The 13,822-nt window shown below is 47.2% G+C and overlaps 2 protein-coding genes across 2 annotated transcripts in view; both read left to right on the top strand.

Moving 5' to 3' along the window:
- The first annotated feature begins 6 nt into the window (after positions 1-6).
- Positions 7-13,062, top strand: LOC132449042 (phospholipid-transporting ATPase IH-like). Its single transcript, XM_060040624.1, has 12 exons — positions 7-161; positions 722-887; positions 1,061-1,163; positions 1,690-1,835; positions 2,214-2,273; positions 2,483-2,610; positions 3,014-3,149; positions 4,056-4,079; positions 5,578-5,643; positions 6,060-6,163; positions 6,486-6,651; positions 9,405-13,062. The coding sequence occupies exons 1-12, from the start codon at positions 7-9 to the stop codon at positions 9,681-9,683; spliced, it is 1,533 nt and encodes a 510-aa protein (XP_059896607.1). The 3' UTR covers positions 9,684-13,062.
- Positions 13,063-13,377: 315 nt separating this feature from the next.
- The window catches only part of mcf2lb (mcf.2 cell line derived transforming sequence-like b), a 40,139-nt gene continuing 39,694 nt past the window's right edge, over positions 13,378-13,822 (top strand). The window contains exon 1 of the mRNA XM_060040623.1: positions 13,378-13,485. The gene's annotated coding sequence lies outside the window, so the exon portion shown is untranslated. The remainder of the gene's footprint in view (positions 13,486-13,822) is intronic.

Below are 13,822 nucleotides of genomic sequence, written 5' to 3'. Positions count from 1 at the left end.
GACAAGATGGAGACGGCGGCGGCCACGTGCTACGCCAGCAAGCTGTTCCGTCGCAGCACGCAGATCCTGGAGCTCACCAAGAAGCGCACGGAGGAGCAGAGCCTGCACGACGTCATGTTCGAGCTGAGCCGCACCGTGCTGCGCCCGCGCTCCATGTCGGGGTGGGTGGAGGTCGTGTGTGTGTGTGTGTGTGTGTGTGTGTGTGTGTGTGTGTGTGTGTGTGTGTGTGTGTGTGTGTGTGTGTGTGTGTGTGTGTGTGTGTGTGTGTGTGTGTGTGTGTGTGTGTGAACTGGAACCCGCTGTAAAGCGCACAATAACATATTTCTGTGGCTCCTGTGCAGGTGTTGCATGTTACGTAATGATTTATGACATTGCAATGTTGATGTGACCGGACATTTCAATATGGTGTGCACGTGGTTTGTGTGTGTGTCCGAGTCGTTTACTCGAGTGAAGGTTACTATTTTAAGTTTACAGAATAAACCCAACATTTGCATTTGCATCGCGTTGTAATTGAATGCAGATCATCTATTCTACATATTGGGATTCCAATACAAGTTTTACACAATGTGATATCTTTACACCATTTAGTTAGGAAACCTTTTCTAAATAGATATAGATCGGAGCTATCTAATGACATTAGCTGTGTGTGTGTGTGTGTGTGTGTGTGTGTGTGTGTGTGTGTGTGTGTGTGTGTGTGTGTGTGGACGCGCCGTGTGTGCAGGTTGTCGGTGGACTGCCTCGACTACGGCCTCATCATCGACGGGGCCACTCTGACGGCCGTCCTGAAGTCCGGCCCGGAGGGTAACTACCGGGAGGTCTTCCTGGAGGTCTCCCGCAACTGCAGCGCCGTGCTGTGCTGTCGCATGGCCCCCCTGCAGAAAGCACAGGTGAGCACAAATCCACTGCGTCATCACAAAGTGGTTGCAGCTTCACCCTCGATAAAAAAAAAAGAACCAAGGGAAGGTTAAGGGAGGAGAATGAAAAGCTGCCGTGTTTCACCAGCGATCGTCTTTGCCCGCGTATTGAGGTGGATGTGTTTTATATCTTTTTCTCTCTGTAGATTGTGAAGCTAATCAAGGCTTCCAAAGAGCATCCCATAACCCTGGCCATCGGCGACGGAGCCAACGATGTCAGCATGATCCTGGAAGCCCACGTGGGCATAGGTGAGCACCTGTCAAGCGTGTTCCTGGCGGCATGGAAACTCGTTCTTCATCCCAATGGAATGCCTGGATCGTTGTGGGCAAGAAACCCCGCCATGACAGCGTGATATCCGTTTCAGTTAAATGTGTTCATCTGGCGAGCGAGAGACTCCTGAGGGATGTGTTTCTTCCCGCAACATATTTTGGATGTCGCTTTTGATTTTTTTCTATCAAAGATATTCTCCTTGTCTTTGTTGTTGATGTTCTTCTCATGGTCCTATTCTTCTCACTCCATGGACTGTTACCTGTCGTACACAGCCCATCGGAGGTAAGAGAACGAAAATTGCGTTGTGGTAGACCGGGACTACTCCACAGTTCATGGGCCTCAGTCTAGGCTGGATGCTGAGGCCCCTGCATTGGCTGTGTATTGATTGGGTGAAAAGGGTCAAAACGGCAGTATTTATGTTGCGATGGCATGCCTCGATGCTATCACAACCACATCACCGTAACCTTAGTCATAATCGTTTAATGGTCCTGATCCCCTCCCTAGGCATCATGGGTAAAGAGGGACGGCAGGCGGCGAGGAACAGCGACTACGCCATCCCCAAGTTCAAGCACCTGAAGAAGATGCTGCTGGTGCACGGCCACTATTACTACATCCGCATCGCCGAGCTGGTGCAGTACTTCTTCTACAAGGTATTCCAACCGAGGGTTTCCCCGCTGGGAAAACTCACTCTGCCGTAGTTTTCCCAGCGAGATACTGACTTCCAGCCGCGCCCGGGTTTTCAGGAGTTTAATGCGTTCCCGTAGATTAGTGGATCGGGTCAATCCCACGCCGCAACGTTTCTGAAACAGGACTGAGTAGCTTCCGTGTGGGAGGCGACCAGCTAAAACCCTGCCAAATGATTCACTCTTCCCTATTCCTGGCCGGCCTGCGCTTTCTGCAGCCCACTCGCTGAGCCATTCGAGCTCCATTCGCGACGTTAACACACATGTGTAGATGGAGGAGATCTTTGGACCTTTCTGAGTCTACAAAGCTCACCGGCTCTCTGCCTCGCTGTGTTTCCTCCGCAGAACGTATGCTTCATCTTCCCCCAGTTCCTCTTCCAGTTCTTCTGTGGCTTCTCCCAGCAGGTAACTAATCTGAGTGCTGATGCAACCATGGGCTCAGTGTGTGTGTGTGTGTGTGTGTGTGTGTGTGTGTGTGTGTGTGTGTGTGTGTGTGTGTGTGTGTGTGTGTGTGTGTGTGTGTGGGGCTGCTTTATTTTCTTATGACAATTATTTAGAAATATGAATTTGGAGATTCTGACTTTTTGATCCTCGTCTTGTTTGTCCCTCTTCAGCCTCTGTACGACACGGCGTACCTAACACTGTACAACATCAGCTTCACCTCGCTACCCATCCTCCTCTACAGCCTCGTGGAGCAACACGTCTCCATGGATACGCTCAGGAGGGACCCGTCTTTGTACAAGTGCGTCCGGAGGAGATCATAGTAGCGGGTTTTGATTGTTCTTGTTACAAGTTTCACAGCTTTAGCCATCAGTACACTTTATGACCAAAATCAGTTCAACGATGTAAAGAAATGCTGACCTCTCCAAGTTCATTTTTCGGCACTTTTTGCACGTCCAAGAATTTGTAACTAGTCCAACCTTCTGCAGATGATTGCATTGAGTTCATGATTTTGATTCTGGTTCTCAACTAATACGGTAGGTTCAGTGACCAAACCGACACCGCGTTGAGTAACAAGCCGGCCTTCAATGGTTTTCTTCGGTCTCGGCCTGACAAAATAAAATAATATTTTTTGACGTATGCTGCCAATTGTTATACTTGGCTGTTGATTGCAATTCCAAACCTTCTGTTCCGTTCTCTCTCAGGGACATCACGAAGAACTCTCTCCTGCGATGGCCAGTCTTCCTGTACTGGACCTGCCTCGGCGTGTTCGACGCCGTCGTCTTCTTCTTCGGTGCCTACTTCCTGTTCGACAACACCACCTTCACCAGCAACGGCCAGGTGAGCCTGTTATCACCAGCAGCACCTATCGTGTCCTTAGTTCGGGGGCTAGGGCTGTCCCCTGGAGAACAGTTATGTGGTTGGGTGGGCTGTGGTGTGTTTGAGGAACCCCCCCCCCCCCCCCTCCCACCCCCCTCCCCCAGGGATGTTGTGAGAGGGTGGTTAACACAAACTGACAGATCAAGACACTCATCCATCTCCATTGGATCTTCTCATGAGGGTGGCGTGAGGTGTATTGAGACCACTTTGTGGTCACGTTGTCTTCATTATGTGCCACAAGGACATTCTGGTTTTGTTTTAATTCCCTTGTGGAGGGGCTCTCTGTAAAAAGATCCACATTGGACTTCCATTCATTTTGACAATGCAGTAGCATCTTTTCTTTCTTCCGTATCGTTACTTTCTTGTGGTCACACCAGCTGATTTTGATTGCCGTTTGGTCTTTTTTTTTTAAGTTGATACATCCTGAAGTTCATTTTATTTACCCGTTGTCCTGAATCTTTTTCTCTTCCCCCCCCCCCCCTTCTCCCTCTTTCTTCCTCCTTTCTCTCTCACTCTCTCCCCTATGCTTTCTCTCTCTCTCTCTCTCCCCTATGCTCTCTCTCTCTCTCTCTCTCCCCTATGCTCTCTCTCTCCCCTATGCTTTCTCTCTCTCTCCCCTATGCTCTCTCTCTCTCTCTCCCCTATGCTTTCTCTCTCTCTCCCCTATGCTCTCTCTCTCTCTCTCCCCTATGCTCTCTCTCTTTCCCCTATGCTTTCTCTCTCTCTCCCCTATGCTCTCTCTCTCTCTCTCTCTCCCCTATGCTTTCTCTCTTTCCCCAATGCTTTCTCTCTCTCTCCCCTATGCTTTCTCTCCCTCTCTCCCCTATGCTTTCTCTCTCTTTGTTTTGCTTCTCTTGTCTTCCTCAGCTCATGACCACCAACACACAGATGGTAAGACTCTCTCTCTTCCTCCCCCTCCCAGCTCCCTCTTTTTCTCTCTTTTCTCCTTTCACGCTCTTTGAGTTCCTGTCATCCCCTTTTCAATCCCTTACGCTCGACCATCTCACCCCCCCTCCCCCACTCCCCCCCAAAACCATCGAAACAATTCCTCACTCCAAGTCAACCTCACTGCCATGCACTGTCATCCCGGTGTGTAGTGTCCTAGACTGTGTAGTGCCTTCTCCAGCGATCCATTGTTCACCGAACCTTTTCCCTTCAAACCTTCTGAGACTGCACAGTCCTCCCCACTCCACTAACACACTGCTATACCTATATATGCTAGTGCTAACCCCACGCCGTCCACATCCCCACACTGCCTCTGTGCCGTTGTAGCAGCGTAGACCTTAAGTTTGACATCAGTTTTTTGTGTGTGTTATGTCGTGTTTGTGTTTGTCTGCCTCTGAGTGTGGGTGTCATAGTGTATGTTTGCGAGCGTGTCTGCGAGTTTGTGTGTGTGTGTGTGTCTGTGTGCGAGTGTTCACGAGTTTTGTCTGCGCGTGTGTCTGTGTGTGTGTGTGTGTGTGTGTGTGTGTGTGTGTGTGTGTGTGTGTGTGTGTGAGCGTGCGCGTGTTTCTGTCTGCCTGTATTTGTGGCATGACGTACTGCAAGGTCTTATATTATTCATGCTTTTACCATCTGCAACTGTGGCAGGTAGAATGACATGTCTACCTGCCATTGGTTGTGACAATGAAACATGCAGAACACAATGGATGGACATGGGAGACCACAGGGAGAGAGAACGAGTGTGGGGTCTGACAGTTAATCAACCGCCAGTAGTCATTGGCATTTTTGCTCGGTCACACACGTGACATTGACGAATCCAACCATTGGAATTCTGCGGTTTGTCAGTAGCCGTCTGTCATTGCCAGTGCAGTGTATCTTCTCCCGTGTCTCTTATCCTAAACTATCAATATTCTTCATGGACCGAGTCTGACACAGACGAAGGCTCAGGCATCGACGGCCAGTAGCTTGCTGTTAATTATATTCCCCCGTTTCTCCCCTTGTGTGCACTTTCTATCCATTTATCAATCTGTCTACCTATCTGTCTGTCCTGTATCTATGCCCGCTATTAATTCATTCCACATGTTCATCCCTGATTGCCTGTTTTGAGAAAAAAAATCAATATAAAAAAAAATATATATCCCACCATGCGCAGGAAATATATGCATCTTTTATAAAAAAAGAAAAAAGCATTTTCAAAGTGAAACAAGGGAAAATTAGTTGTGGGCTGCGTGCAGGTGGTGCGAAGTGATGACCTCCTCTTGTACTCGGAGGTTGTAGTTTAAATGCAGTGGAGGCGGTTTGCCATTCACAGATGGAGGTGTGCGTTCGAGTGCCTGTGCGAATGTTTGCCCGTGTGTGTGTTTGCCCGTGTGTGTGTTTTCCCGTGCGTGTGTTTGCCCGTGCGTGCCGAGCACTGACCATCTGTTCTACTTTGTACTCCATGCAGATGTTTGGCAACTGGACCTTCGGCACCCTCGTCTTCACTGTGCTGGTCTTCACCGTGACAATAAAGGTGTGTGTGTGTGTGTGTGTGTGTGTGTGTGTGTGTGTGTGTGTGTGTGTGTGTGTGTGTGTGTGTGTGTGTGTGTGTGTGTGTGTGTGTGTGTGTGTGTGTGTGTGTGTGTGTGTGTGCGCAACATCCTCAAACCTGGCTTGCACAACCCACAAATCTTTTGCGTGAGTGAGTCTGGTTTATTTATGCGTGTGTGTGTATATGCGTGCAGAGTCCTTTTGCATGCACACAGAAGCTCCAAGGCAAAACACACTAACATGTGTCTGACATAATTCGTTGACTACACCGGCTGCTCAGTTTGCGAGGCTGTGAAGCCCGGAGCCACAGTCACCGAGTCCGTTGACAGGTGGGGGGGGGGGGTGACGGGGGTGATGGGGCAGCGCAAGTGTTTACTCTATGTATCCTTTGTGTTACAGCTTGCCTTGGACACGCACCACTGGACATGGATCAATCACTTTGTCATCTGGGGGTCGCTGCTCTTCTACGTGATCTTCTCGCTGCTATGGGGGGGCATCATTTGGTAGGCCACACACACACACACACTTACACACACTTACACACACTTACACACACACACACACACACACACACACACACACACACACACACACACACACACACACACACACACACACACACACACCGCCTCTGATTAATTCGTGAATGAATGGCTTCATATTAATTCATGCTCAAACACGCCATCCCATGGTTGGATTGACATGTAACGATGTTGAGCGTCAGCTTCAGTGCTTCTGCGTCGGCGACAGCCGTTAGAATGATGAATGGACCCCCACTCACACCATGCTGCTCTACTTTAACCGTCCGTCCCCGTCCTCCTGCAGGCCCTTCCTCAACTACCAGAGGATGTACTACGTGTTCATGCAGATGCTGTCCAGCGGCCCCGCCTGGCTCAGCATCATCCTGCTCATCACCATCAGCCTGCTGCCAGACATCATCAAGAAGGTGCTGTGCCGAGCCATGTGTCCCACGCCCACCGAACGCGCACAGGTAAGACTGCACACACTCACACACATACAGATACACACGCATGGAGGCTGCAACCCCGACTAAAATATAATCTCCTAAGAGAAATAATGCACAAAGACCGTTTTGTTTTGTCACTTTGCCGCAGCCATTAACCAACAGGTCTTAACACAGTAAAGAAGCTTATCAGTGTTTCTCGTTTTTATTTGTGGTTTGCTGACTATAAGTTGTAACATTGACGCAACTTTCGACTGAATGTGTAACATTTTTAACATAGTTTTTACCGTCTTCAATAACAATATGTGCTCATATGATGCAATGACTAACTGTTTAGATCCTGGGTCACTTCCTTTCTATTGTCACTTCCTGTGTCCATATTTAGCTTTCTATAATCTGCTTCCTGTGACGAAGGTGGGGAAAACTGTAAGGTCTGACAGATGTTTTTCCTGCTGTTCTTTCTCACTTTCTCCCTCTCTCTCTCCCTCTCCCCCACTGCTGCACCTGAATGGATCCTCACTTTCTCCCTCCACCCCCACCACCTTTGCTCTCTTCTCCTCCTCATGATGGCGACCATCTGTCTTTTGCCTTTCATCTCTCTGCCAACTGCACCCCTCCTCATCCTTTGTTGTGCCACCTTCTACACTCGGTGTGTGTGTGTCCTGTCTGTGTGTGTTTGTGTGTGTGTGTGTGTCTTGGTGTGTGTGTGTGTCTTCTGTGTGTGTCCGTGTTTGTGTGTGTGTGTGTCTTGATATGTGTGTGTGCGCTCGGGGTTTGCAATGGCAGTCGAATCGCCCGTGCCTTACCGTGGAGCCCTCCAGCATCTTCATGCTTTCTCAGTCCTCAAGCAGAATGAGTTTCTGATTTGCCCACAAAGACAAAAGAGAGGAGGAGGCGGAGGAGGAGGAGGAGGTGATAAATCTCACATGAGTTGTGTTTTGTGTCCTTCTTTATGCATGGTGTCTTGTGTCGATGAGGTCAACCGGGTAACACCTCACCCCCTTGCGTCACCTCGCTGTCTTCCGCGATGTCATGCTAACCCCCGGTATAGTGCTACCAACAGCATTGTTGCTGGTGTCTGTCACCACTAACCTTATTCAGCATGCATTCATACAGGTCTATTTTTTGCATAATCATATTTTTGCATGTTGTTGTCATCATTGTTGTATCACATGTTAGTTGGTGCACCAGGTTCTGTGCCACAAAAGAGTATTGAAGGAAGCGTTTCATTCCTGGAATATACAGGTCAATAATATGAAATTTGTTCTTTTGATTGCTTGTAGCTGTGGATTCCCAAGCTTTATTCGAGAATATAAAGTCAACTGTATAGTTTTTTTCTCGTCATCAGTATAGTGGTAGACAGTCTTAGATAAACAAGACATGCCCTTTGGAATAAAATGATGCTACAAATCGGAATCATTGTAGGGTTGTGCTCTGAACACTTTTCACCTCCCTGTGTGTTCACTGTTGCCTATCACAGTGGTAAAGCCTCCTCCAGGCAGAGAACCAGGACATCTTGCTTACTATGATCCACTGAAGGTAAGGCTGTGGGAGGCCCCGGAGGTCTGCGTTGATCCCTGATCCCGCAGGCGGAGAGAGGCTCCCGCCCTGCCATGCAGAGAGAGGCAGGGAGGGAGGTGGTGGTGGTGGTGGTGGTAGAGCTGCGCCCCGCCTCTCTTCTACTTTGCCCCCCCCCCCCCCCCCGCCCCCAGGCAGGATAGGGTCACCATGGTAACAGCCCTCAGGGAAATGGGGTTGAGGGGGGAGGGGTCGTAGCGTCGCTTCCAGTCTGCTCTGCATGGGGTCCGGCTGGCATGCTGGGACCCGGGCCGTTGAGGTGAAGAAGAAGAATGGGGGCGAGCCTCATCTGGCTGTACCCCGACATGTCTGGCTTCTGGGCTGTGGACCCCGACTCTGGGGGAATTGCGTTGCTTGTTATTGCATGTGGCATGCAGAAGTCTAACTTTCTGAGCCCCTCGAAAACCAGCCAAAACGTGAGATCTTGAAAACTGAAAATCTGGATTTTAAGGAAAAAACACTTTATTTAATGTGCTCTAGAAAATATAGAAGAATGTGTTTGCAATGCATTTGCTCAACACTTTTGGTACCAATGCTTAAAAATATATTTTTTATAGTATTAAAAAATAATACTTTTATAGTATTAGTATTACTGCACAGTGCACTCTATTAACTGCTGTGTAAAGGGGCTTTCAATACAGGCTTGTCTGAACATACCAGGTGGTGCTTTCATTGCACGTGCTGTCATTGCAGACTTGTAAATTATGGCATTTCAGGGCATGCTTTCCTGCTTATCAGGATTACTCGCTGTCCCTACGCTTCAGAACTGATGCCACAAACCTCGGTAATTTTAATATAATACAAAGCTGCATTGGTACCGAAATCAATCGCTGGACAATATATGTAGTTCTTATTCAACACTGACGCCAGCTAGCGTTGGAACAAGGAACGGTAGGGAGGAATCCTTTTATAAGCATGACTCGAGCAAACACAAGTGTAACTTTCAGATGGTAGGACTTTAGTTGTTGACTGTTTACGTGAAACCAGGGCTGTAGATACACCTTCTGAACGTACCGCTGTGCATCCAGCCCATCTTCTCGTCCCATTTATATGCGCCGCCATCTGGCACTTTCCACCATTTTGTTGTTGTTCTTTGGTGTTGCTTTGTGTTCCCTTTTGTCACAGCCAGAGGTTCACGATATCTTACTCTCTCTCTCTCTCTCTTGCTCGCTCTCTCTCTCTCTTTCACTGGACCTCCGCAGGGCACTGAGAAGTTGACCCGGGGCCCGGCAGACTCAACCCCGCTCCCCTCTCATTACCGCTTACTGAAGGGCCACGCCGCCGACTCCTCCCGAATCCACCTCGGAGTCCCGGAAACGTCGGCGCTGGGAATGCCTGAGCCCTTCCCTCAGAAACTGCTCCTGGCCCAGCGGCCCAAGGGAGGGGGGCCCGACCTCTGCTCCGCCGTCGGCCCCTGCGTCCTCCGTCTCTCAGGGGCCGGATTCGCCTACTACGCCCCGGGACCCGAGACCTCAGTGTAAATGCAAAAAATACGAACAATGACGCACACACTCGAATACACACACATATACCGGTGAGACATGGCGTCCATGCGTTCGGACGCAAGCTTCTCACCAACGTCTCGTGAGATGTCCGATTTGGGATCCGAGTTTTCAAGGTCTTTTTTTCATTTTCACCCCAGAGTATAAATAGATATACCCGGAAAACTGCAATACAACACATAAGCCACACTCCGTGCCCGCACATGGAAGGCGAAAAGCATGGAACGTCCCTACCCACACGGAGCTCAACATGTGCATTCTCTGGCCAACGTTTGCTTGGCCGTCCCTTTAGAGACGAGGGCCCTGGCCTCCCATTCTCACACACTCACACCATCCGGCAACACCCCCGTTTGGGTCCAACCCCTGTCGGTATGTTCCTGTTCCTCGCCCAGCTATCTGTTCGACGTGAAGTTACTTGAAAGCAGCTGCTGTTTCGAGAGGACCGAGGGGGAACCATCCAGTGAATATCTGTGGTTCACCCATGTCAACGTGTCAACAGTTATGCCCATGTCTTCTCTTTTACCTCCTTTTTGATTGTCCTGATCCCCTGTCTACTTCACTTTAACCATTTTTGACCATTACAAATATTTACGTCTGTGGTCCGGCCAAGTAGGAGCAGCATCCAGGGGTCTGCCCCGTCGTTGTGGGAGTGTTTGTGGGAGAGAGAGAGAGTGTGTGTGAGTGTGTGTTTGCAGGTGTCTCTTTGGGTACCTGTATACTGTATGATTGTGCTGTTGTTGTTGACACACCTTTGCCTTACAGTCACCCCACAGCAGCAGGCTAGGTGCCAAAGGAGACAGAGTTGGAGGTGTCAAAGAAGCCTTACATAACCCATCATCAGCTCAGTAGGGAACAAGCTGTGAAGAGAGGGATGTACACGTTCTCTAACCATCCTGCCTTAACTCAAAGAGGCCCATTTATTTTCAATAGAATTAATATCTACTCTTCTATTCGTTGACCACTTTTGCGAGTCGAGCATCACTCGAGTGTGTACGCCGATCATCCAGTGACGTATGTTCAGCTATGCGATGTGATGTCCCTTTTTCTCTTTTTCGTCCATGCTTTTTGTTGTTGTCGTCTCTTATTAAGCCCATCTCTGTTCGCTCACGTTATCTGCCTGTGTGGGCTGCTGGACCTGTGTGTTGCATGCGGCTCATCTATTCTTCCCCTCGCTGTTCCCCTGCCTCACGCTCGCAGGCGTCATTCATCACCAACTGTATCACCATGACACCGCCCCCCCATCTCCCCACCCCCCCCTTTCCAATAACAATGAGAACGTATACTGCTCAATGTTGCCTCCCTGTGGCCATTTAGGGTTTCTGCAGTCGTGTGTTAATGTTCATGGGGACGCATGCTGGATTGAAGCTCCTTTTGGCCGTTTTTGTCAAGGCTGACAGAGTTGCTACGTGGATATCCGGAATGACTTGAAGTCATTTGTTGCATTGTGCTTAAACCTGTCACTTGGGTTGTATGTGTATGCTTGCTGCTGTGTGCTGCAAATGTTGGATGTCGGTTCCCCTAAGAATGCTTATGTCAAGCTCCTCGTATTAGGAGGGGCTTTCTCTATACTGAATTGCTCGTTCTGTTTCTTGTTTCCTTTTTTTATATACACTGTTATAATAACTGTTATAATAACATAACGGTTACTGATGATGTCTGGACGTTCCATTATAATATGGAGTAAGGGTGGGAGGGTTGGATATTGAAGGAGGATGGGAGGCTTGAATCAGCGGCGTCACAATCAACTCTCAGAAGAAGAAGAAGAAGAAGGAATGTGGAACTGATGTGTCCATATTGTCCTCCAGCCTAAGATTGTAGCTTGTAGACAACGCTCTTTTCTACATTTCTAGCATTAAGAGTCCTTTTCGGCCAAAGCTTGTCTGTCTGTCTCAATGAGTAGAGAGAGCGAGACAGTATGTCTGACTCTGAACCCTCTCTATATATGTGTGTATGTGTGTGTGTGTGTGTGTGTGTGTGTGTGTGTGTGTGTGTGTGTGTGTGTGTGTGTGTGTGCTCACAACGTTAGCCCCGCAGTCAAGAAACATCCAGCCAGCTCCAAAACCATGTACTTAGATAGATTGTCTGCCGCTCCCATTTTGTTTGTGTTTCCTTTCTGCAAATACTACTGCTCTAGGGTTCAGAGGTCCGGACTCGATTTTCCGTTGGTTTCTGTTTTTCCACTCGTCCTGACACAACCTATGACCTCAGAGGTTAGCCAGAGAGAGAGAGGGAGCGAGAGGGAAATTGGTGCTTGTTATGCAGTGTTTCACCTCACTATGGCGTTACGGCCATACCGTACTGTACACCCCTGAGGTGGCATGTCACAGAACAAAAGCCCACTACAACCATGTTGTAAGGTCTATTTTTAATACCGCGGAGCAATGGTGGAACTCAGATCACTCAAAGACCATATAGATCTATCTGTATAGATATTATTTTTCATTGTTATTTTTTTAATCATTGTCCCAACTCACGACACACTGTCATGTTTTGTCCAAGGCGTAACTGTTGCCTCAATCAGTTCGTCCTCTTGTGTTATTTATGTTGGCCACGGTTGTGAATACTTAATTTGCACACTTCTGTATCCTGGAGATAAGACTATTTTTAACACTATTTATTTAGAATATGTATTTCAAGTTTGTATCCAAAACGAGAACAAAATACATCCTATGAGAATAGCTCAATAGTTCTACACGCACTTTGTTTCATGAAACAGATTAGTTTATCCCCTAAAAGTTATCTAGATATATAAAAAGAAGGCCTAATGTTCACATATTGGGGTTTATATAAGTGTTCACTTTGTCCTCACAGGTTATTTTTCTAAGAATAGTAGTAGTGGGCTAAAGCAAATTTACGTGTGACCAAATTGACTAGGAATGAACTGTCTCGATAGGCTTCAGATATCGTCCAATAGGTTTTAATTGCACCAGCCTTCTTCTGCTTACTGGAATGTCAAATAGCTTTTTTAAGCCCATCGGCGCAACCGCGGCAGGTGCTCGTGACGTCACCTGCTGAGCTCAACGAGCGCGTTGGATGGCTGTGCTCTCAGTCGCAGCGTAGAGCGAACTGCATCCCATACCTTCAGTACAGTACTGTTTGTATTACTAAACAGGTTTTGACAACTTTTTTTGTATGAAAATTTTAAAATTATGTTAATCTGTTGACTTTTTCCTGTCAGCATATCTGTAGCGAATGAGGGCAAATCACTGTATTGTCATTCTGCCTGTACTAAGGAAGCAAAATAAAAAATGAATAAAAAAGGTCTTGGGTTCTCTCCATATAATTGTCTAAATTGTAATGGTTCAACAGTTGCCTAATTCCAATTAGATTATATTGTAAATAAAACTGTACTTGTCTATATGTGTCCAATATGTTGATATTCTCTTTTGTTATTGTTTACTCTGGACAAACCGTAGGCTTATTCATTATACAAATTATGTATTGGGATCATGGGTATAAATAATCAAAACATTTCAATCCGACATTAGTATTTTGCATTAAGTCAATCATTCACTGACATAACGTAATCTCACTAGTCCTCGCTGTTACATTTCTTTATTATTTAATGGCTATAATACCATACATTTGTTTACACATTTCTTCTAAAAAAAAAAATCCTAACCAAACAATATCTCTGAATTTGAACGCGCGAGGCTTCAAATCAATAGCCTATTCAAGATGGACGCCTTTGAAGAGATTGGAGCAGAAGGGCTCACAACAAGAAGGTGTGTTATCCGAATTACCACAGAAATACCAAGATGACCCAACATTTTGGACATGGGTGAGCAGGAAATGTTGTGTTTAGAAACATTTAACAAAGTTACAATATGCTTAAATTTAACGCTGGACTTTTATGCTAGCAACGGTCCAAATAAACTTTTGGTTCGCAAAGAAGTCAGCAATTTAAATCCAAACTGTCCTTTATAAAGGAACCACAATTTTAATCTCATTGAAATATGCAGGGTAATATACTCACTGTGCAGCATTAACCAGCCAATTGTCATTCAGTTGCAGTCAATTTTCATTCAGTTTCATTCTGACCATGATAATATTTCCATTTCTACTCTCTGCCTTATTTGTCACCTTTTCTTGAAGGAACATCATCTCAAGCTCTTTCA

Source organism: Gadus macrocephalus, chromosome 20, assembly GCF_031168955.1.
Source record: "Gadus macrocephalus chromosome 20, ASM3116895v1".
Classification (NCBI taxonomy): Eukaryota; Metazoa; Chordata; class Actinopteri; order Gadiformes; family Gadidae; genus Gadus; species Gadus macrocephalus.
The sequence above is the reverse complement of the archived record's forward strand: the minus strand, read 5'-3'. Positions and strand labels throughout refer to the sequence as shown.